At 40.1% G+C, this 23,598-nt stretch overlaps 1 protein-coding gene across 4 annotated transcripts; it reads right to left on the reverse strand.

Moving 5' to 3' along the window:
- Window positions 1-463: 463 nt before the first annotated feature.
- On the reverse strand, window positions 464-23,476 carry LOC309855106 (zinc finger protein 705A-like). Of its 4 annotated transcripts, none has more exons than XM_082715032.1 (7): window positions 23,388-23,476; window positions 16,229-16,314; window positions 14,855-14,981; window positions 14,045-14,140; window positions 13,700-13,767; window positions 1,238-1,274; window positions 464-607 (listed from the first exon to the last, which is right to left on the reverse strand). In XM_082715032.1, the coding sequence occupies exons 2-6, from the start codon at window positions 16,238-16,240 to the stop codon at window positions 1,239-1,241; spliced, it is 339 nt and encodes a 112-aa protein (XP_082571158.1). In that variant the 5' UTR covers window positions 16,241-16,314; window positions 23,388-23,476; the 3' UTR covers window positions 464-607; window position 1,238. The 4 variants fall into 4 exon arrangements, with proteins under 4 accessions (XP_082571158.1, XP_082571160.1, XP_082571159.1 ...); XM_082715034.1 differs by lacking the exon at window positions 23,388-23,476 and adding an exon at window positions 23,310-23,378; XM_082715033.1 differs by lacking the exon at window positions 23,388-23,476 and adding an exon at window positions 22,906-22,996.
- Window positions 23,477-23,598: the final 122 nt, after the last annotated feature.

Raw genomic sequence — 23,598 nt, forward strand, 5'->3', positions numbered from 1 at the left:
GACTGACATGCAGGGTTGTCTCCAAAACTGGTTCTGCTGTTACTGACTCAGAAAAAAGCCATTCGAGTACATGAGTTTCCCTCACCCACCGCTCAGTGGCCCTCCTCATCACTGTACTCAGCCCGGTCCTAGTTTAGTATTTCAGCTTGAACTACGGCAAGGAGCAAAATCACCTAGTTTCTAGTCTTTTCCATGGAGGAAAGCAATCTCTGGGTGATCTGTGTCAGCACTACATTTAAAATGCAAATGCATCCCTTACTCAGTCTGTTAGTTCCTGAAGATCATTTGCACAGCTGTTCCTTCGGGAAAATGACAGCCCAGAGAAAGGCCACCATTTGGTTGTTTGTGACTACATGTGTATGGGAGAGTTCTGAAAATCATCTCTGGATTAAACAAGACCTGTAGTCAATCCATAGCAATTTGCACTGCATTTAGGACAAGAATATTCTTAGGGATTTTCACATTTAAAAAACTTTTAATTAAAATATTAGAAATCAAATATGACTGAGGTAAAACAAAGTTACATTTCTTCCTGCAGCAACCAGGCAGTGGGAAACCTCAGATTTCAGAACAGCAGGATTCAATGACAGGCTGACCACTATCATGTCTGAAATTCAAAAGAAAGACCAATGAGAAGATTCTGATAGAATTAAACTATAACAACATTTAATATTAAAATGGAAGGGTGAATTGGAATAATAAATATAATCACAGCAATATTAATGATCTAGCAATTACTAAAAATATTATAATGAAATTTCTAATGGTAAACATATCTATTTCAGTAACACTATATAATCTGTGCTTATACAATTTCTACTGAATTATTCAGCAATTACTAAAAATAATTGTACTCCATTAATGTAAAATTAAGTACTATTAATATATTCTACATTACTAATTTATGTTAGTGTAATATAACACACAATGCCAATAAAACTTTAACAGAATGTTTTCTAAGTTTCTCAGAAATATTTATATAGAAGTTACGTGAGGTATTGTTTGGCCAACAAAGAAAGTCATGTTTTTTAAAGTGTTGGCATTTTCTGGTTCACTTTTTTTTAAGTATTTGTTTAGAGCAGTTTCAGGTTTACAACAGAATTGCTGGGAAACAGAGATCTCCCATCTCCTGCCTGCCTGTGCACATGCGCACCCTCCCCCACTATTAGCATCTCTCACCAGAGGAGCAGGTGCACCTGCACTGACATGTCATTACCTCCCACAGCCCACAGCTTACCTCAAGGTTCACTCTTGCTGTTGTACGTTCTGTGGGTCTGGACAAATATTTAATGACATAAATCCATCATTACAACACATCATTCAGATTATTTTAAGTGCCCTAAAAATCCTCTGTGCTGATTAACTTTTTTAAAAACTCTGTATTTTCAAAAAAAATGGAATTATCTGGAAGTTATAATGTCCTTTCATTTTCCACATAATAAGATCATTATTATTCACTTTATATTTATGAAGAATTCCTAATACTGGTTAATGTTGTCATTTGAAATGTTAAGTGGTCCCCATTTTGGCATACTGTAAGTATATCATTTTCTGGTAAAGAGTACTTTATTTGAATATTCAAGTTACTATCCACTAGACTATTTTAATCAACATCTGGCCTATGCTGTAAAAATATATATGTGTTTATACTACTGATTTCAAGTTTCATAATAATTGCAATTATTCAACTTTAATTGTTTTGGAAAAGTTTCCCTAAACATTCACAGTTCTGTAGTGAAATGCGGCCAGTAACAGACCCTAAGATAGTGTTTAAAATAGGTATTATTCTTTACGCTTGAAACATAAGAGTCCACATCTTATCACATGAATCAACAATAAACAACACACATAAATTGGGAGAGATTTATATTTTTCCACTACCCTAGTTCTCTAAAAAACAAGATTTAACAGATTTCTAAAATCAACCTTAAACATATATCTAAAAATACAATAATTCCTACTTAATAGTGACAATAACAAAATACCATCATGTTCCTGTATTATGCTATAAGAATCATTCAATAGAATTTAATAATTATTTGTATCTTTCTTGTTATTCTTCTGAATCAAAAAGCTAGAGAAGTCTAGGAAACACAAAGAAGGTTTGTCTTAAGAAGAAGATTACCATTGACACCCCTCCGAGCAGGGGAAAAAGTAGCTTCATGAAGACAAATGTAGACTCTCGAGACAACTTTTCTCTAGGAGACTCAGCCCACTTAGCTCAGAGAAGAGCGACCCCTGAGTCAGCTTAGCACATCAAGTATGTTTCGTGAATGTGCTCCCAAACACACTTGCTCATGGGCCCTCCCCAGTTGGGGCCAAGGTGCAGTGTCATTTAATTATGCCACATTGTGTAGTTTACACATTGATTTTCAGAATCAAAGCCAAGGTTTTTAGTTTTTATTTCAACTACTTTTCACTGTCATGAATGTTCCATACAAAATTATTTTCATGAAAGAAATCTTTATTTTTTATCAATTCACTTATTATTTGGCATATTCTCAAATGTGACATAGAGGAGCCACTGTGACACTTAAGTGTGGATCACTGCTCAGTCTTTGGACTTCTCACCCTCTCCAAGTTGGTATCTGGCAGTGAGGAGTCTCAACACTTCCCAGCCTTAAATCCTACAGGGCTGGCATTTTAAGCAGTTTCTGGGACGGAGCTGTGTGCAAAGAGAGTAGGTAGAGTAGAGCTAGAAGTTAGGGAACAAGCTGACACCTGTTCTTGATGCAAGAGAAGGTGAGGGACCAACTTTAGGAGACACTAGGGAAGGGTCATCCACTGGCTGCCTGGACACCAGCTTGTCCCTCTGCGTAAGGTGCTGCAACCCCAAGCCTAGCTCCCTTCCTCCTACAATCAGGTGCAGACAGCTCCATTATTTTCTGTCAGGTTTTCTTCCACTTCTGTTTTTATAGACCTGGAGTCCAGAACAAGTACGCTGAATGCTCCAGCTCACCTCTGCCCCTATATCTCTTCCTTCTATGAGGAAGAAAAAAGCAAACTATGTCATCCATAAAAATCTGGCCTGGTATAGTCTGCTAGGTCTTGGTGTGCTCCTGGTGAACATAAGCAATTGCAAAGAACATTGACATTATTTAAGGCTGTTACAGGACCATCATCATCAGGAGAAACACAAATCCACCCAGTTATGATGTCTGGACACAGACAAAATATGAACATCACCCAAGCCTCAAAATACCAACCACATCCCTCTCCCAGCCTATATAAGACTGTTTCTTCACCAATTACAGCTGCGGTCTTATTCTATTCATTCCTCCACAAAGAGATTTCATTAGATACCAATTAAACAATTATCTCTGCTTTCTTTCTTTTTTTTTTTTTTTTTAAGTCAACATATCAGGATTTTTTTTTTAAGGCCACATTTTATTTTTCAAAGATTTTACTTATTTATTTGACAGAGATCACAAGTAGGCAGAGAGGCAGGCAGGGGCGGGGGGAAGCAGGCTCCCCATGGAGCAGAGAGCCCAATGCGGGGCTCGATCCCAGGACCCTGGGACCATGACCTGAGCCGAAGGCAGAGGCTTTAACCCACTGAGCCACGCAGGCACCCCCAATTATCTCTGATTTCTGACAGCAAGTAATCTAGATCAAATCACTGCTTCTTTTAACTCGCTCCCCAAATCAACTAACACAAGTGAATAATGAAATATTCCAAAGTTCCATTTTGAAACTTGTCTCTAGATTAAAGGAATAATGAATCCAATTTCTATTCAATTGCAGGCATGTTCCCGATAGTCTTTAGTGGGAGATCACTCATAGTATGAACATACACATGTATATAGAGGCACGGATATTTTTACAAACCTGAACCTAAGGTTTTTTTTTTTTTTTTCATCTAGTCATAGGTTTATTTCAGAGTTTTGCAAACTTACCACCACTTTGTAAGGCAGCATCTTCCTAAACAAACTTGTACCCTGTGGAAACACCCACCCCTGTTTGGGCATCTCTCTGTAGGCCGTTAAATCAGTAACTACTTCTTTTTTTTCCTCTCGCTTTTTAAAATTTTTAAATTTTTTCTCAGTTAAGTTTAAACGCAATTTCACAGTCCACAATGGGCTGAGCTGGAAGTCCAAGTGAGGACTGGTACATCGGCTGCCAGCTGCTGTGGAGTCAAGTTACACTGCTGGCTGTGGACGTGTGTGTGAGTAGCAGCACAAACACATGGAACAAGGAAGAGAATCTGCCATGACTAGTTGGAGCCCTGGAGTGCCAGGAGCAAAGAAAAGGTATTTGTGGTTGGGTCTGGCACTCAGATCCCCATCCACTGAGGCATACAAGGGCACCAGTGTCGGCAAAGAGGAAACTGGGCTCTTCTGGGGCTGTGGCTCCTCTCACGGGTCTTCACTCCCCATCCTCAGTCCTCTGTTACATTTCCTGCCTAATCTCAAGTCAGGGGCAATTCCAAATGCACTCATGGAGTCTGGGATGGGGTTCTCAGAGAGCCAAACAAAGGAACCACGAAGCAGCTGCCCACGGTGGAGGTGACAGATGGACCAGTGAGTCACATTTCTGTTGCACTGTTAGACTCTGCTTGCATCCATATTATATTTCTGCAGAATTTAACGTGCACCTTCCAAAAGAAAGCAGCCAAAAGGTGTGTCTGTCATGACTGCTTCTATATTTTGTAGCAAATCACATAAAAGATGCCACTGTTTTAAACATTTTCCACCCAAATGCCACACATCATGGTATTACGACCTTCCTGCTCTGTTCCCCTTCTGGCCAACAATTAAAGGAAACAGGACAAGGAGAGTTGTTCAGGATCGCCACCTATTTTACTCATTTCTCTCATTTGTGAAGAGGAGCATCTAGAGGAAAGTCAGAAATAAAGATTTCAAGAATGAGAGAAATAACTCTTCAGGGAACCCCTGAAATAAACTCCTAAAAGTAGGAGGACCAGGATGGATGCAGAAGGGCCAACATTGCTGCCTTGATGTTCCTGGGCCCCAAATCCATGGGCAAGCTGAGGGCTCCACTGCTTTTGTCTGCAGCCACGGGAACATTCTGTATCATGCGGAGCTCTCCCAGCTCCAAGTTCATTTCTCCTTTGATCACAGGGCACACGTCACACCAGGAGTCTGGTTTTTTAGCTGGTGTCATCTTTTTCAATTGAGATACAATTCACATTCCATAAAATTCACCCTTTAAACTGTGACTTTTTTTTTTTTTTTAGTATATTCACAAGGCTCTGTTAGCACCATCACTAATTACAGAACATTTTTATCATCTGCCAAGAAACCCTGTGCACATTCACAGTCATTCACTACTCCCCCCCTCCTCCCAGTCCCTGGCAGCCACTCCATCTCCATGGACCTATGTAGACATTTCGTATGAACTGAACTACATGATACGCATGTTTTGTGTCTGGCCTCTTTCACTTAATACAACGCTTTCAATCTTTATCAGTATAGGAACACATACTCAGCATTTCATATTTTTTAAAATATTACTTGGGAGTGAGAGAGCACAAGCAGGGGTGCAGTAGTCAGAGGGAGAGAGCGAAGCAGGCTCCCACAGAGCAGGGAGCCTGACCCAGGGCTTGATCCCAGGACCCTGAGATCATGACCTGAGCTAAAGGCAGACGCTTAACCAATTAAGCCACCCAGGTGCCCCTCAACATTTCATTCTTGTTTTAATGACTGAGGAACATTCTGTTGTACGAACATGGCACATTTTGCTTATTCATTCATCAATTTATAGACATTTAGGTTGTTTCCACTTTTTGGCTCTATTAACCTACTAAGAACACTTACATATATATTTTTGTGTGAATGTATTCTCAATTATGGATATGTCAGTAGAAAATGAATTGCTGAGTATATAGTAATTTTTATCTTTTTGAGGGACTTCCAGGCTGCTTTCCAAATCAGCTGCACCATTTTATATTCCTACCTGGAGTGCGTTAGAGCTCCAGTTTTTCCACGTCCTCTCATTCGCCTACCATCTGTCTTGTATCAGCCATCCCAGTGGCAGCGTGAAGGTATCTCACTGCAGTTCTGATTTGCATTTCCCTAATGAATATCGATTCTGAGCATCTTTTTTGTATTCTTACTGGTCACTTTTACATTGGAAAATGATCCATGCAAGTTTTTTGCCTGTTTTTAATTTTGGATTATTCCAACAATTTTTGAGTTGTAAGAATTCTTTATGCATTCCAGATACTATGCTCTCTTCAGATCTTTAATTTGCAATTATTTTCTTCCATTATGTATATGTGCTGCCGAAGCGAGCACTATTTTCTTCCATTATGTAGAAAGTCTTTCAACCTTGTTAGTGTCCTTTGAAGCACAAACATTTCACTGTAATGAACCCAATTTATTAATTTTTTTCTTTGGTTGCATGTGCTTATGGCATTGCCAAATCCAAGAACAAACAAATCTATCTATCTATCTATCTATCTATCTTTAAATTAATCTCTACATCCAATATGAAACTTGAACTCATGACACCAAGATTAAGTCACACTCCATTCTGACAGAGCCAGCCAGGCACCCTCAAGAATACAAATATTTGTGTCTTTGTTTTCTTCTAAGAGTTTTGTGATGTTAGCTTTTATATTTAGCTATTTTACCCATTTGAGGGTTTTTAAAATATGTTACATAGGGGTACAATTTTTTTTCTTTGTATGTGGATGCCCAGTTGCTCCAGGACCATTTGTTAAAATAACTACTTTATCTCCTACTGAACATTCTTGGCACCCTTACCAAAATTAAATGGACTTTGAGGATTTATTTCTGAACTCTCAATTCTAGTTCACTTACCCAGAAAATCTATTCTTATTCCAGTACCTCAGTCATGATTGATGTACTTTATGGTAAGATCTGAAAGTGAGAAGTGAGTACTCAATTTAATTATTCCTTTAAAGATTGTTTTGTTTATTCTGGGTCCTTGCACTTCCACATACATTTTATGGTCAGCTGGATTTGTGATACAGATTACACCGAATCTGCAGGTCACACTGGGATTACTGCCATCTAATATTAAGTTTTCAAATCCATAATCACTTTCATTCCACAAGTACTTTTTTATGGTATATTTCTTTCAAAATATTTTGTCGTTTTCAGAGTACAGATCTACCCATGTTTAAATGTATTTTCAGTATTTTATTCTTTTTGATGCTATTAATTTTTCACTCTCTAGGATCCTATTCTGGATCATACATTGCTTTTAGCTGTCTTATTTTGATACTTTTTTGGGTTCTAGAACATGTTTCAGTTTTGTCTTCCATGAAATTGCCATTTTTGTAGAGTTTGAGTCAGTTGTTTACCACAATTACCCAAAATGGTATTTCCTTCTGTGTTCTTATTGTGAGATTTAGTTCATGTATTAACATCATTCTTTTTTTTTCCCTCCACTTCCATTTTTTAGGAACACTACATAGTGATGTTTGGTCTTTCTCAGTAATTTACACCAGGAGCTGCAGGATGTCAATATTTTTTCTTTATGATGTTGATTTCTTCATGGAGGGCAAAACTTCAATTAAATGCTTAAAGCATTTACCTAACATAAACCTTTCACTATGGTGGTTTCAAGTGGTGATGTTTATCCTACCATTCCCTCTGCTTTTAGTTGATTTCTACTATAAAGAGTGTTTCATTTCTCTCCACATAAAGAGGTATGTATGTTTATGAATATGCCAATCTTTTTATCCTTTTTTATTTTATGTTAGTTACCATACAGTACATCATCAGTTTTTGTTTTTTTATTTTTAAGATTTTATTTATTTATTTGACAGACAGAGATCACAAGTAGGCAGAGAGGCAGGCAGAGAGAGAGGGGGGGAAGCAGGCTCCCCGCTGAGCAGAGAGCCTGTCTCAGAGCTCCATCCCAAGACCCTGGGATCATGACCTGAGCTGAAGGCAGAGGTTAACCCACTGAGCCACCCAGGTGCCCCACATCATCAGTTTTTGATGTAGCATTCCATGATTCATTTTTGGGGTATAACATCCAATGTTCCATGCAATAGGTGTCCTCCTTAATACCCATCACCAGGCTAACACATCCCCCCACACCACTGAAAAATCCTCAATTTGTTTCTCAGTATTTCAGTATTTCATGGTTAATCTCCCCCTCCAGTTTCCCTCCCTTCATTTTTCACTTCCTTCTCCTGATGTCCTCCATGCTATTCCTTATGTTCCACAAATAAGTGAAACCATATGATAATTGAATCTCTCTGCTTGACTTACTTCACTTAGCATAATCTCCTCCAGTCCCATCCATTTTGATGCAGAAGCTGGGTATTCATCTTTTCTGATAGCTGAGTGATATTCTATTGTATTTATGGACCACGTCTTCTTTATCCAGTTGTCTGCTAAAGGGCATTTCAGCTCTTTCCATAGTTTGGCTGTTGTGGGGACACTGCTGCAATGAACACTGGGGTGCATGTGGCCCTTCTTTTCACTACATCTGTATGTTTTCCAAAGTGACTGTACCAACTTGAGCTCTCACCAACAGTGTAAGAGGGTTGGTTCCCCTTTCTCCACAGCCTAACATTTGTTGTTTCTTATGTTGTCAATTTTGGCCATTCTAGCTGCTGTAGGGTGGTATCTCAATGTGTTTTTTTGTTTGTTTTCTAATTTTTAATAAACATATAATGTATTATTAGCCCCAGGGGTATAGGTCTGTCAATCGCCAGGTTTACACACTTCACAGCACTCACCATAGCACATTCTCAATGTGGTTCTGCTTTGAATTTCCCTGATGGCTAATGATGATAGACATTTTTTCATGTGTTTGCTAGCCATTTGTATGTCATCTTTGGAGAAGTGTCTGTTCATGTCTTCTGCCCATTTTTTGACTTGTTTTTGGGTGTTGAGTTTGAGAAGTCCTTTATAGATCTTGGATATCAGCCCTTTGTCTGTAGTTTCATTTGCAAATATCTTCTCCCATTCCGTGGGCTGCCACTTAATTTTGTTGACTGTTTCTTTTGCTGTGCAGAAGCTTTTTATTTTGATGATGCCCCAAAAGTTCATTTTCGCTTTTGTTTCCCTTGCTTTTGGAGACATGTCTTGAAAGAAGTTGCTGTGGCCAATGTTGAAGAGGTTACTGCCTACATTCTCCTCTAGGATTTTGATGGGATTCTTGTCCACATTGAAGTCTTTCATCCATTTTGAGTTTATCTTTGTGTATGATGTAATAGAACGGTCAAGCTTCATTCTTCTATACATAGCTGTCCAATTTTCCCAACACCATTTATTGAAGAGACTGTCTTTTTTACATTGGATATTTTTTCCTGCTTTGTTGAAGATTATTTGACCATAGAGTTGAGGGTCCATATCTAGGCTCTCTAGTTTGTTCTGGTCCATGTGTCTGTTTTTGTGTCAGTACTATTCTGTCTTGTCGATCACAGCTTTGCGAGATAGCTTGACATGAGGCAACGTTATGTCCCCAGCTTTGTTTTTTTCAACATTTCCTTGGTGATTCAGGGTCTTTTCTGGTTCCATACAAATTTTAGGATTGTTTTCTCCCAACTTTGAAAAATGTCATCCAGTCTCAGCGAGGGAGGCTTTTGCACTCTGGTGTTTCAGGATCCTGGAAGCTACCCCCCCTCCTGTTTATCTTCCAATATCTGTCTGCAGAATCACGGCTCCCTGTTTCATACCTTGAAACCAACTGCCAGAGATATTCTGTTGGTATAGATCTGGATATATCTTCTTATATCATAGGCTGATTTCGTGGGTGTTCAGAGTGGCCTGGCAGATATCCAGCTTAATTCAGGGGACAGGTTGAATACTCCTCTGCCATCTTGCCCCACCATTATTTTTATTCTTTATTTTGATAATATGGTTGTCCCAAATGGGCCATAAGGGTCCATTTTGATCTGCCCCATTTTTTTTTCTTTTTAAAGATTTATTTATTTGACAGACAGAGATCACAAGTAGGCAGAGAGGCAGGCAGAGACAGAGGAAGGGAAGCAGGCTCCCCGCTGAGCAGAGCCAGGACCCTGGGATCATGACCTGAGCTGAAGGCAGAGGCTTTAACACACTGAGCCACCCAGGCGCCCTGCCCCATTTTCTTTTCACCTGTCAACCTTTCCTTTTGTGAATACTTCCTTACTTTCTAGCAAAAGATACCTTAGATACTTACCCTAGCCAATACCAATCTTGTATTTTCCTGCCTCAATCAACCTTTCCTCCAAGGAAGCCTAGTTCCTATCATTGAGAATGAAATTTAGAATCCATTTGAGTGATATTTGTCATTGCAGTGAGGTGTCCTTGCTTCTAGGCCCTTTCAGAGGACAGGACCAGGAAGCACAAGAACACACATCATTAATTCATATTAATTAAGTCTATTTCTAATTCAACAAGACTTATCTTCTCCTTCTTCCAGTATTTGTGTCTCCATATTCCATTACCAGGTAAAATTTTGGCTGAACAACCTAAATGTATTTAATCACATACTCAGTCAAACAATATACAAAAAAACTTCAAAAACTGCTACATTCACACCAACGCAAAAAAAAAAAAAATCAAGTAGGCATAGGATAATTTACAAGTATTTTTATATTTCACTTAAGTGTATATAGTAAAAACAGTGTTGAGAATTACTAGAATTTATTTTATGGTTATGGTAGTTATTTGATATAAAGTGAGGCTCATTTGTTTTTCAATTTTTTCTCACTCACCTTTGTTGGCTTTAATTTTATTGTGGAGTGCACCAAGTGTTCCCAAACCAAAACCATACAAAGGGTAGTCTCAGAAAGCCTCCTCCTCCTATCACATCCTCAATAATGTGCTCCACCCTCTGGAGATTACATTTATTGCTTATCCTCCCTTTGCTTTTTCAAGGCCAGCAGCAGACGGACTCTGGCTTCACCTATCTCTCACATTCTCTGTTTCTGAACTACAGATCCTCTTAGGATATGCTTATTCTGGAAAAACTTCCCTGTGATTATCTTATAATTAACCAATTAGATACCTTAATGACATCTGCAAACCCCATTCCTTATTGACATATAATGAAGTATAATGAAGAGAATGATATTCCATCACATCCAAAGGTCCAAAACAGAAGCAAAGAGAGGAAATTATACAGGTGTAACCCCAAGGGACATAATTGTGGGGGCAAACATAGAATATTGCCTAGCGAAATTACCCAGTCTGAGGTTCCAATTTATATGGAATAACTTTTTGGAGGTTTAAAAAAGTGTTGGAAAGAAGAAAAAGACTTATTCTACCCACACCCTCTACCATTGTCCCAACCCCTTGCCTCAAGCTGGACTCTTATGTCCCCTCAGTGTACCCATATTCCCCTATCCTGTCCTTTAACTTACATTAAACCTCCCTACCAGGACCCTCTTCTTGAGGCCTGTGCACATCCTGGATCACCAGTACCTGTTCCAAAGCCCTGTTCTTCCTTTGCTCAAGTTGCTTCCAGTAGTGTGGCCTCTCTATGATCTTGAGCCCACCTCCACATACCTCCTTCTACATCCTCATTAAGTAACTTGTTTCCTATTCCTTTCCCTCCTTTCTGCTTTTGTCAGTCCCTAAGGTCATCAAATGCTCCCTTCAGTCTATCCCTGCTCCAACTACCTGGTGCCTCAGATGAGCCATGTACTTGCCTCCTCCCCCACTTGCACTCACTTCACCCTCTGCCCCATATTTTTCATACTCCAATGGGGCCCTGGTCTCCTGGATTTCCATCCCCCCTCTTTTCCTCTCACCTGTTTAGATAGGAATGACTGTGGCTACGCAAATAAGAAAATGTAGACAGGCTGGACATTTTAAAAAGAGTATTATTTTAACATTGGACTTTATTTATAAACCAAATGTTTATTCTTCCATGTTTGTATTAATTTATAGAACAGATTTATATGTTTTAATACTGATATAATATTTAAATCACATTATTTTAAATTATGGCCTTCCACTTTATTTAGGTTATTCTGTGACTGAATTCAAGTCTCTGCAATTATGGTTAAAGGTGCATAAAAATATAAACTGAACAACATTATTAGACTTTTGAGGAACAACCTGTACTGATTTCAAGTACTAATCTATTGAAATAATTTAATGTTTTAGCAATTGTCACAAATTCTTCACTAAATATTCTTGGATCACAGTACAAATTTACAAATCTTTATTTTCATCTTACATTATTTATAATAGGTCATTTGGCAAAGTCCTGAAGACTCTGAAGTGTGAATTTCAGGAGTCTCAATAGAGTTTGTAATCTTTGCTGTAGAGTCTGCTCATGGTCCTTAAAGGGTTAATTATAAATGATGGCACTCTATGAAAGCATGGGACTGTACACATACAATTTCTTCCCATGTGAGCCCTTCGGTGTCTATTAGAGCAGATCATGAAGACCACAGGGGTCCCTTTGGCCCCTTTCTTCCTTACATTTATAATACAAGTTCTTTCATGCGAACTAAGGTTAGAGACTGATAAAGGCTTTTCCATTCTATGTGATTATTTTAAAAAGGGTATTCTGGACCCATTCATTTCATATACAGGGCTCCTCTCTGGTGTAAAATTTCTCACACTTTTTAAAGCTGGAGTTTTGACTAAAGAATTCCTATGGTTTCTCTTCAGTGTCACTTCTTTTATGTTGACTACAAGATGATAGAAACCTTTTCCATGTTTATCACAGATGTAGGATTTCTCTGCCTTGTGACTTCTTTTGTGTGAATGGCAGCTAGCATTTTGGCTGAAGTACCTCCCACATTCATTGCACTTACAAGGTGTCTCTCGGGTGCATGTTCTTTGGTGCATATACAAGCTGAGTGCTCTGAGGGAATCCCTCCCCACAATCATTACATCCACAGGGTTTCTCTGCTGTGAAACCAACTTTGCACACCAAAGTTCTTTGGTGTGAATTTAAGCTAGTGCTTTGTCTGAAGTGTTTCCCACATTCATTACATGTATAAGGTTTCTCTCCAGTGTGAGTTCTCTGGTGTATATAAAGCGGAGTGCTCTAAAGGAATCCTTTCCCACAGTCCTTATATTTATAAGGTTTCTCTCCTGTGTGCAATCTTTGGTGTGAGTAAAAAATATCCCTCTGGATGAAGCATTTCCCACATTCACATTTGTAGGGTTTTTCTCCAGTGTGTGTCCTTTTGTGTATAGGAAGCTTAGTGCTCTGGCAGAACTCCTTCCCACCTTCCTTACTTTTACAGGGTTTGCCCCATGTGAGTTAGCACCTGTTGAATCACTGTGGATCTGTAAGTGAAAACCACCCCATATTCATTATAGTCACAGGCATCTTTTCCCATGTGAGATCTCAGCTGTTTGAAGGAGATGAAGAGGCTGTTAAATAATTTCACATATACATTAATTCATTTCTCTACATGACTCAGACTTTGATAATGCACTGGACATCTCCTGTTAACATCTTCCCTGTTATTTACATATGCCGTGCATGTGATTTTCTACAACACAAAGAGATTTCCTTTTTCACATCATCTCAACTGCAGAACTACCTGATTTACTTGAAAGATTTCAATAGTTTCAAAGATTAGATGCATGAGCCGTGTTTATGTGGCTGTCCTTTTATAAGAAAGCAGGTGATGGTTTTGAGCAACATCTTGATTTTCTCCCTAAATTCAAACTACCCAAAGCTTTCTGCTGAGACAGCATTTATGCCCAAGTGAAATCACAGTCCTGTGCTGTGTTCTAAAATTTGTTGGCTCACATGATTTTACTGTTGAGGAAGGGTTCACCCCCCTGAAACTTACCGTTGACATGCAGTTAGACGGGTCCTTTTTGCAGATGTCTTCTTGTCTCTTAAGGCCACTTTTCCTGTCTAAAATAATGTAAACAAAATGAACTGCTAGTGTGCATGAGAGGATGAAAACTGTTGAAAACATACAAAACCTGTGTACGTTCAAATACTGATCTTTACAGAGGAGAAAATGTGAGAAGAAGGAATATATAAGTGAGTTGAAATGTTTTTCAAGAAAGTGAAAATTACGAAGTGTTTTCAGGATTGAAATAAGATATCTGCTGTTGACATTCCCCTGGTCCTGCTCTCCCCATAACAGGATCTTCCTGGTGCTGTGCACACAAAACCTGGAGCTCACCTGGATTCAGGCCCTGGAGAAATCCTCTACCCTCCCTCCACAGCTCCACTCCTTGTTCCAACTGGGAAATCACATCTGATTTGCAGAGATGATATCCTGTTTGCGGGAGTAAAAGTTATATCGATTTTGGATTCTGGGCAGAGAAACATGAAAAATCTTTAATTCTAAGGCATAATACCAAGAAAGAACAAGGTGAGTAGTGGAGGAGAGCCCAGGGAAGAATACCTTGAACACTGAAAATACCAAAGTCCTTCCCCAAAGCAGAAAGAGCATCCTGACACTATGCCAACACAGGTAGATTTTCTTATTGTTGATGTGCAGGACCAAGGACAAAGAGTGAACAATCTTTAATGCTTTCAACAGAGGAGAAGTTATATGTTCCCACAGTAGGGTGATACTAATTTTTAAAAATATTAAGTACACAGAAACTGCACCAGAACACTTAATTTCTCTTTGGAAATACATAATAGGTAAAATTTTCACAAATGGATATTAAATTACTGGTTGAGTATAGACAGCAGAGTAGTTATTTAGTAATATTTAGTGCTTTCATTCATATAAAATATTCACTGAATTCCCAGCACAGTCCTGGGCACGGGAGGTACAGAAGCAAGAAAGACATGAGAGAGGGGTCAGGAAAACTATATATTCTTTTGGGGTGACAAAATATGTGTAAGTAAGTAAATACATAAATTGAATTCAAGTAGTTTTAAGAACCTTGAAAGAACTTGAATGAGGGATGAGAGGAGAGGGGGAATATGTGAAAGCTGGATACTTGCTGAATAAATACATTAATTTTGACAGACTCACCAACAGAGACCAGATGACTGATGTTCTCCAGCATCACATCTCTGTACAGCTTTCTCTGGGATGTGTCCAGCAAGGCCCACTCTTCTTGGGTGAAATCTATAGCTATATCCTTGAAGGTCACTAATTCCTAAAACATCACAGATATTTTGATGCAGCCAGGCTCCTCCCTACCAAGAGTCATGGGAGTATACTGGACATGATGGTGCTGAGGATGGGTTGCTGTATACACAGAAAGCTTAAATCCCATCTGGGGTCCCAGTCAAATGTTTCTCTATGCTGCCTTGCCATGTGTCTTTCACACAGACTCACAGAAATAAACAGACTTTGTAAACATAACTTCATTATAGATGATTATTTCTTGAGCTGTGATAGAAATACCCAAGACACAGCACTGCCCAACTTCCTGCAGGACTGAATGGGGCTCCTACGCAGCTTGGATAAGCAAGTGTGGCTTTGCCCATCTCTACACAACACACAAGTTCATGATAAGACTTAAGACATATAGTCCAGAAGCAAAACCCCAAGGGCCCTAAGTACATAAGGAATGTCCTAGCCTGCCCCTCCATTTCAATTTTCTTGAGCACCTCTGAGCATTGCTTATCACTATCCCTCCTATAACATCAGCCTCTCAAATGAACTTGATCTTTTCAGTCCTGCAAAATATGCTACAGAACCCTAGGTTTTATTCCATTATAATCCTCTCAATGCACAGCTCATGTTAGGAAAGTAATACTTACCAGACATTTCTTAGTTTCCAAATTTGAACAAAGTTTAATTATAAAGAGGTAAATTGGGTTGTTGGGAATAGGAGTGGTAAGGAGAATTTTTCTTTAAGTTAAAATTAAAATGTTCAAGCATATTGTATAAAAATTTTAGTAAGTTTAAAACTGGGAAAAATAAAGAAATTATTCCTTACTGCTCTCTTGCTCCCTACCTCCAGTCTCAATGCTGCTCTGCAGCATCTGAAACACTGGATGGACTGAACTCACTTGAAGGAAACTCTACCTCACTACAGGACTGTAAGCTTCTGCTTGTTCCCATTTCTATTACCTGTGCTCACCACAGGCCTAAGCCCACTGCAGACACTAACCTGGTTAATGAGTGAGTCACTTAGTGGGGCCATGGAATGGATTAGAAGAAATAACTATTCTGCGAGGATACCCTTAAGGGGATGGGGGAATGGAACAGAGTAATACTGGATATCAGATTATTTCTCGATCAAACCCTGAACTCCCACAAGCCTCCCTGAGTACTGGTGAAGTGTGACTGACACTCATATTTCATGGGGACACAAAGAAGATCCAGGCCATGAAGATAAATCTGCTCCTGCTCTAGAAAAACAGGTATGCATGAGAAAGAGCAAGTCCTACTCACCTGTGCTTGCATTGTCCAGATCTCAGCTACCCCTTTCTTCCTGTGTATTCTCACCAAGGGACAGTCTAATAACTAAGCAGACAAGGCTGAGGAAAGAGAAAGAACCCACTGAGATGCATCTTTTCCAATATTCCTAGATACGCCTATCTTGAATCTGCAAATCTTTATATGGTAGTGACTCCCTGCCGTAGTCCAACTCACATGTACTGGCAGAGTAAACAAGGACAAACAGGTAGGGGGGCTCCCCTCTCCCAGGATCAACAATAAGAAGTCTTTGGCTATTATGCTCATAAAGAAGATATTAATGTCCCTATTAAAGAGATAGCAAAAGCACAGAGGTGTCATTTAATTAGAACTGGTATTCAGAGTTCCTACTTATTTACATCCCTGGCACCAAAATCTTAGGAGTACCTGACTCCTGTCACATGGATATTCTTATACAATAACTCAGGACACCATTTTGGAATTTCATATTTTATCACTCTTGGGTGAAGTCTGCTAGCATTGTTTCCCAACACCCATCTCAGTTCATGAATGCCCCATGCTCTCCCTCAAGCAACACCTGCCCTCAGTCACACTGGCTCCTCCATATGTGGCATTCAGGCAGTGTTACTGCCTCAACCCAACTGTATACCTCATGGACAAGCAACTATGGAATCTCTTTAAAGTTGGGTTGAACATTTCGAAGACCCAACCCTTGCTCAAATGTTCAGTGGCTTTCATCATGTAAGTCTAGTACATACAATCCCTTGCACAGTACATATGTTATAATGCTACACATTAATGACTGCTAAACAATCCCCACAGAGTGGTCAGGCTCATGAAATATAGAGCAAAGAGCTTCAGTTTTTAAGATAATTTATTGGTTTCTTGAAGTATGGAGTTCTAGTTATTTTAACCAACAAGATTATATCTGCATTTCATATTTTAAGCATATAAAAGAATTTGTTATCTCTATAGCACTATCTCAAACAGTGTTTACAAATAAATATACTGCAACATACACTGATAATGTGTCTAGAACAAGATATGATTAAAACCCATTAATTTTGAGGACCTGGAAAGAGGAAAAAAACTACTAGTATTAATTGAGACTCTGTGAGTGGATTTACATACATGTGGACACACACACTGTACTTTATACTGAACAATAATCCTGCCTTTGTGTTTTACTTACATATTTGAATGATGTTAACTAGGTTCAGAAAACTATAGGACAAAATTACACGGCTAAAAATTGACAGCTAGAATTTGAAATTAGCTCTGCCTGTCTCTAAATGTCAAATAACTAATGAATTTCATCTTGAAGGACATTAGACACCAGAACCACTTTTACCTGCATATCTCCAGTCAGATCCATGACCAGAGACTCCTCCCTCAAAACCTCCTCCTTTCAGACTGTTCACACAATTTCTCCCCATGTTCAGGATCTCCAGCTACATAGGAACCTATAGTTCAGTGACCTCAATTTCCCAATTCAGCTCCCACATCTAATTTCTACTGGTCAGTATAACATACACTTAACTCATTCCAAAACATACACACCAAGACCAACAATTCTGATGTCCCTTAGTCCTAACATCTGCTAATCAAAACTCCAAAACTAGACGATGCCAGTATCTCATTTTCCCATTGGCTGCATCTGTCACAGCTCAGAATGAAGTATTGAACTGGTCTAATTACAGCACCACAAATCTCCCAAAAGCTTTTGCTAAATATCTGGCATCTCACTATGACTTAACAATCACTCTGCTATGCTTAATTAATATGTTAATATTCCCTGTGCCTTTCTAATTTTCTAATCTCACAGATTCTCACCTTTCCCCTTAGTTTTCTTTTTTTAAAAGATTTTACTTATTTATTCCCTTAGTTTTCAAAAATAGTTTCACTTTTTACTGCAGAGATGGATCTGATGATTTAAAGAAATATTTCAGGTCACTAGCAAGAAAACTACAATTACTCCCGATTTCCAGTCCATCAGAGTATCTGCTCTTGTAAATACTGAAAAGTAATCTCTATTCCTAATTAAATATTAAATTAAATCTGCTCTTGTAAACACTGAAAAGTAATCCCTATTCTTAATTAAATCCAACTTCTCCAATTGTGTCTGTTTCTTTCCTCCTCCCTCAAATGTTTGTTACTGATTATAAACCAAACTGCTTTTTACTAGTAACTCCTTCATCATTTCCCCCTTCACCTCCTTAAACTCATTTAGTCTCTCCATTCCTCTAAGAAAAACCTCCTCTAAGCCAATTTATATCTAGCTGTTGACACATGACCTTTTCCCTTCAAAATGAACCTGAAAAGCAGTACATACCTAGTTTCTTCACATTCCCTCACTTTGACTTAGAAAAATCACTTATGATTTCCACGTTAATAAATCTTGTTAAGATCAGTTATTCCCCCATAATTAAATCCACTGAGAGTTTCTCAGCCTTTTACTTGGAACCAAAGCAGCACTGGCACATCATCTCCATTTGGGAACTCTCTTTCTTCTAGGCTTTTCTGACAGTTCAGGTTCCTAACTGCCTTTCAAACTCTCTAGGCACTCCCCAGTCCTCTGCAAGGTCCTCCTCAACTAAACAGTGTCTCAAGGTTCAATTGTACCCCCTTTCTCTCCTCTTATAATAAACTACCCTGGAAATCTCAGTACACTCCCTTGCTTCCATTTCTTCCACTGGTATCTCTAAATCATAAAAATTCACCTGGATTACATTTCTATGTTGTAATCTCCACCTTTGTATATTATAGGCACATAAAAGGAAATAGATTTCAAAACCAAGTCATTAACTCTTCCACAACAAAAAGTTCTTCTCTTCTAGTCTTTGAAGTCAGATAATGGTTCCACCAGATATCCAAGGATTAATCATGGACAGTACTTTTCACAACCACACAAATAAGGACTGCTGTTATCTCTCCACTGAGCATTATTATATTTCACTTCCACCTTAGTGTCTACATATATATGGCACTTCATACTCATTAGGTGTCAGTCTGAGATTAAATGCCATTTTTTAGAGATCCCTCCTCTGAACTACTAAGTTTTTCCTTCTCATCTCACTATCTTGAGTAGAACCTTACTTTTTTCTTAAGATTACTCTTCTAATTTCACTAAGCATTTATATCTTTGCTCCCTTCTTTACTGACAAGACTGGTGGAGAAAGACCACCTGCAGGATCTTAAGGCAAGGTTCTCTCTCTGATTTATGAATTATGGATTAACAGAAATTACACATCCCCATCACCTAATCTACCCTAAGATGTGGTATTACAAATGGCCCCCATCATATTAAACAGTCATTTTAATAGTTAAAGTTCACTGGCAAAATAAAGGAGATTGGATCTGACTGGGGAAATTTGTTTTCAGCACTCCCTGGAACCTAAGTAGATGGAAAACCTGTGAAACTTTGTGGTTATTGGGTGTGTCATCACCACAGTTCTGAAATCAGAAGTTCATTTATTTTAAGAATAGACATATATTTGTTTTTGGACTCACTTTGACATAGTTAATAACTTCATCAGATTTACAATGCAATAGACAGACCCTATTTACATTGGATTCAGTCAAGATAAACATATACAAGGAAGAACTAGTTAAACAAAAAAATTTTCCCCTTTAATTAATTAAATAATTTTAAAACAACTATGAAAAACAAGAGTAATTCCCAAATCCTGTTGGGTGTTCTAAAAGCATTCAAAGGCTTCAATACTTTGTGGGTTTGGGCCTGTTCTGGAAAGCACTGCAGGGAATTTAAAGCAAGTAAATTCAAGTGGGTTTAGTCTACAAGGCTGCAGTTTTTCAATGTGGCAATTCTACTTCTGAATAACTTATGCAAAGAAAACAGAAACACTAACTCAAGAAGATATATACACACTCATGTTCACTACAGTGTTTTTTTAAAAAAGATTTTATTTATTCATTTGAGAGACACAAAGAGAGCACAAACAGGGGGAAAGGCAGAGGGAGAGGGAGAAGAAGAACCCCGCTGAGCTGGGAGCCCAAAATGGGGCTCAATCCCAGGATCTGGAGATTATGACCTGAGCCAAAGGTAGATGCTTAACCATCTGAGCCACCCCTATGGCATTATTTACATGAGCCAAACCATACAGGCAAACTTAATGTCCATTGACGGATGCATGGATAAAGAAAATGTGGTATGTATGCACACAATGGAATACTATTCAGCCATAAAAATAAGGAAATCTTGTCTTCTGTGATGATGCAGATGAACCTTATGGACATTATACTAAGGGAAGCTAGTCAGACAAAAATACTCTATGACTTCACTTTTACATAGAAGCTAGAAACAAAACAAAACACATACCCATACATACAGAGAACAGACTGGTGGTTGCTAGGGAGGTGTAGGGGAGAGCAAAATGGGTGAAGGTTACCAAAGGCACAAACTTCCAGTTATAAAATAAATCTGGGGGATGAAATATACAGCATGATGGCTATAGTTAACAATATTGTATCATATACTTGGAAGTTACTAAGAGTACATCTTAGAAGTTCTTACAAGTGCCTGGGTAGCTCGATTGAGTGCCCAACTCTTAATTTTGGCTCAGGTCATGATCTCAGGTTGTGAGATTGAGCCTAGCATTGTCCTCTGCACTGGGGAGGTGGAGCCTGTTAAGATATTCTCGCTCCCTCTGTCCCTCTCCACTAAAAAGTTCTCATTATAGAAAAAAATTTGTAACTATGTAATCATTTTGCAATACAGACAAATATTAAATTATGATGTATACCTGGAATTAATATATTGTTACTCTACTAAATAAAAAAGATCTGAGAGGAAGGCAAAAAATGAGCTCTGGTTTTGGCTCAACTCAAACTACTTCTTTGTCTTTGGTTAAGCTCCTAAACTCAGAGTGAATCCTTGTTTTCCACTTACTAGTCAGAACAGGCTATTTTTGCAAGTCCCCTTTTCATCTCAAAAGCTATTCTGCAGACCTTTCTTGGCTGTCACTGGCACCTGGGGGACAGTTCTTCCTCATTCCCTGGGCTCAGCCTATCCATTCACTGTTGTGAGAAGCCTATCATTCACTAATTCAGGAAGCTGCTTTTGACTAATACCTTCCTAGGAACGCCACCCCACATGAGGTGAAACAAGGTAAGATATACTTTTGAAAGGAAAGCAAAAATTTCTGTCTTTATAGAGCACCTTTGAGCTTTTAGCTGGTCTCTTGTTGCCTGATTTGAAGTTTTTTTTTTTTTTTTAAACTGAGATAGAAATACACTGGTGACATGTCCGATATTAAAATGGAGCTGGGTATGAAAGAAGAAATGTTTCTTTTCATACCTATGTATATCAAAGGTCCACCTGGGAGCAAGATGTGGAGAAGCTGGAGGCTAAGGGTTTACATGGAAGCTGCCTGGCCCGAGGGGCAGAGGGTGTGACAAGGGTCCCCATGGCTGGGGTGGGGTTCTGACTGCACCCCTCCAACTTCGAGGACTGATCCTCTCTGCCCACATCCTCCCTGGCTGCCCTCTGAGACACTCTCAGTGTCCAAATGGCAGGAGAGACCCCCCTCCCCACCATGCTCTCCCAGGTTTGCTCTCACCTGGCCAGCTCAGAGCCCACCTCTTCTACCCACCAGGTGACTCCCCCAGGTCATGAAGCCCCAGTTTCTCAACTGAAAAGTGGGGCCCACGTCAAGAAGCAGAACACACTGAGGGTTCTGTGCTGTGTATGTTTTAATACAAAAGAAGAGAAAGCCAAACCATATTGCGTCTGTCCAAGGACATTCAGTTATGTCCTAAGGGCTATAAATCAAGAAATTTTTTTTAAAGATTTTATTTATTTATTTGACAGAGAGAGAGATCACAAGTAGGCAGGCAGAGAGAGAGAGGGAAGCAGGCTCCCTGCTGAGCAGACAGCCCGATGCGGGACTCGATCCCAGGACCCTGAGATCATGACCTAGCCGAATGCAGCGGCTTAACCCACTGAGCCATGAAGGCACCCATAAATCAAGAAATTTAAAAATATTAGGACCTCTTGGGCTCCTGGTGGCTCAGTTGGTTAAGTGTAGGACCCTTGGTTTCCGCCCAACTGCTAATGTTGGGATCGTGAGATCCGGCTCTCCCCTCAGCATGGGGTCTGCTTGTCCCTCTCCTTCCGCTCCCCTCCCCAAATAAAAATCTTAAAAATAATAAATCTCTTCAAAAAATTATTTAAAAAATTAGGACCTCTCAAGATAATTTAGGCACAATTAAGAAGTGATTTGAGCATAAGAATATGTTTTAACTGATTTTTTAAAAAGTAAAATTTAAAATTTAGACGTCTCAGGTATTTCTGCAGTAAAGTAGAATAAATGATTCTGAAGAAATGGGTTTTCATTTTGAGCACAACCGTTCCTTCTGCCATCTGCAGAAGGTCTTTTCACGAACATTCTAGAAATTCGGAACTGTTCTAGATTGGAGAACCCCTGTCACCGGGCGGTCCTACGCAAGTCCTCCTCTCAGGGACCTGACCTTTACAATCACCCACGGCTGTCACCGCGTCACGAGACGAACGCTCGTCCTGCGAATACTTTGGTCTGAAGAGCAGACGCGCTGAGGGGCATCATTTTAACAGACAGAGACACGACCACTGCCTTAAAAGCCAGGGAAGTGAAATTTAAGACATTCCGATCTGGATGTGGACGAAACAGGGCCGTGAGCTGTAACGCACCCACCTTCCTACTCCTCGGCGCGTCCCGGGCCGCCTTCCCTTTCTGGGACAAACCACCCACCGCCACGAAGACCAGCGGGCGCCGCAGTGGGGCGCGCACGGCTCCTTCCGCCCGGGGCCGGATGTGTCCTCCCGGGCCCTTCCCGCGCCCCGGCTTCGCCTCAGCACCCCGACATTTCAGTCCATGCCTGCCTCCCCGCCCACGCGGTTCTCTCACAGCGAGGCTGCAATGGATTCTCCACCCCCCAACAAAAAACACTCCCCAACCCGGGACCGTGACCACCCCAGGCCGCACCGTCGCCCCGAAGCCCCTCCGGGCGCGGGCGCGGGTAAAACACGTCCCGCTAAAACACCACACGGGAAAGGGTCAGGCACTCGGGCAGGGCGGAGAACGAGCTCCTTCCTCACCGTTCATGAAAAACCATCCCGCAGCGGCCGGGCGAAGCCCCCTCCCAGCAGTCCGGGCCGCGCGGGGCTGTCACTCACCGAAGACGCGGGCCCTCGTCGTCCGCACCGTCGCCGCCTCCGTCTGTCACGAGGGAACGTCGCTCCGGCTCTCGTGCACACGCGGCGTCAAGGGCAAGGGGCGAGACGCGCATGCGTTCCACGAGGGCCTAAGGCGCAGCGTCAGAAAAGATGGGTCGGTGCGCCCCCTGCCGGCGGCTAGGGTGCCTCGCAGGACCCTGACTTGTGCCCT

The sequence above is a fragment of the Mustela nivalis genome (genome assembly GCF_964662115.1).
Source record: "Mustela nivalis genome assembly, chromosome: 20".
NCBI classification, from domain to species: Eukaryota; Metazoa; Chordata; class Mammalia; order Carnivora; family Mustelidae; genus Mustela; species Mustela nivalis.

Bases quoted from the DNA above. Each gene is read 5' to 3' on its own strand.
- LOC309855106 (XM_082715032.1), bottom strand. The intron at 13,768-14,044 runs GTGAGCTCCAGG...ACATTATTTTAG, and splicing joins TCTCCAGGGCCTGAATCCAG to ACAGGAAAAGTGGCCTTAAG. The intron at 1,275-13,699 runs GTAAGTTTCAGG...ATATTTGTCCAG, and splicing joins CGTCTAACTGCATGTCAACG to ACCCACAGAACGTACAACAG.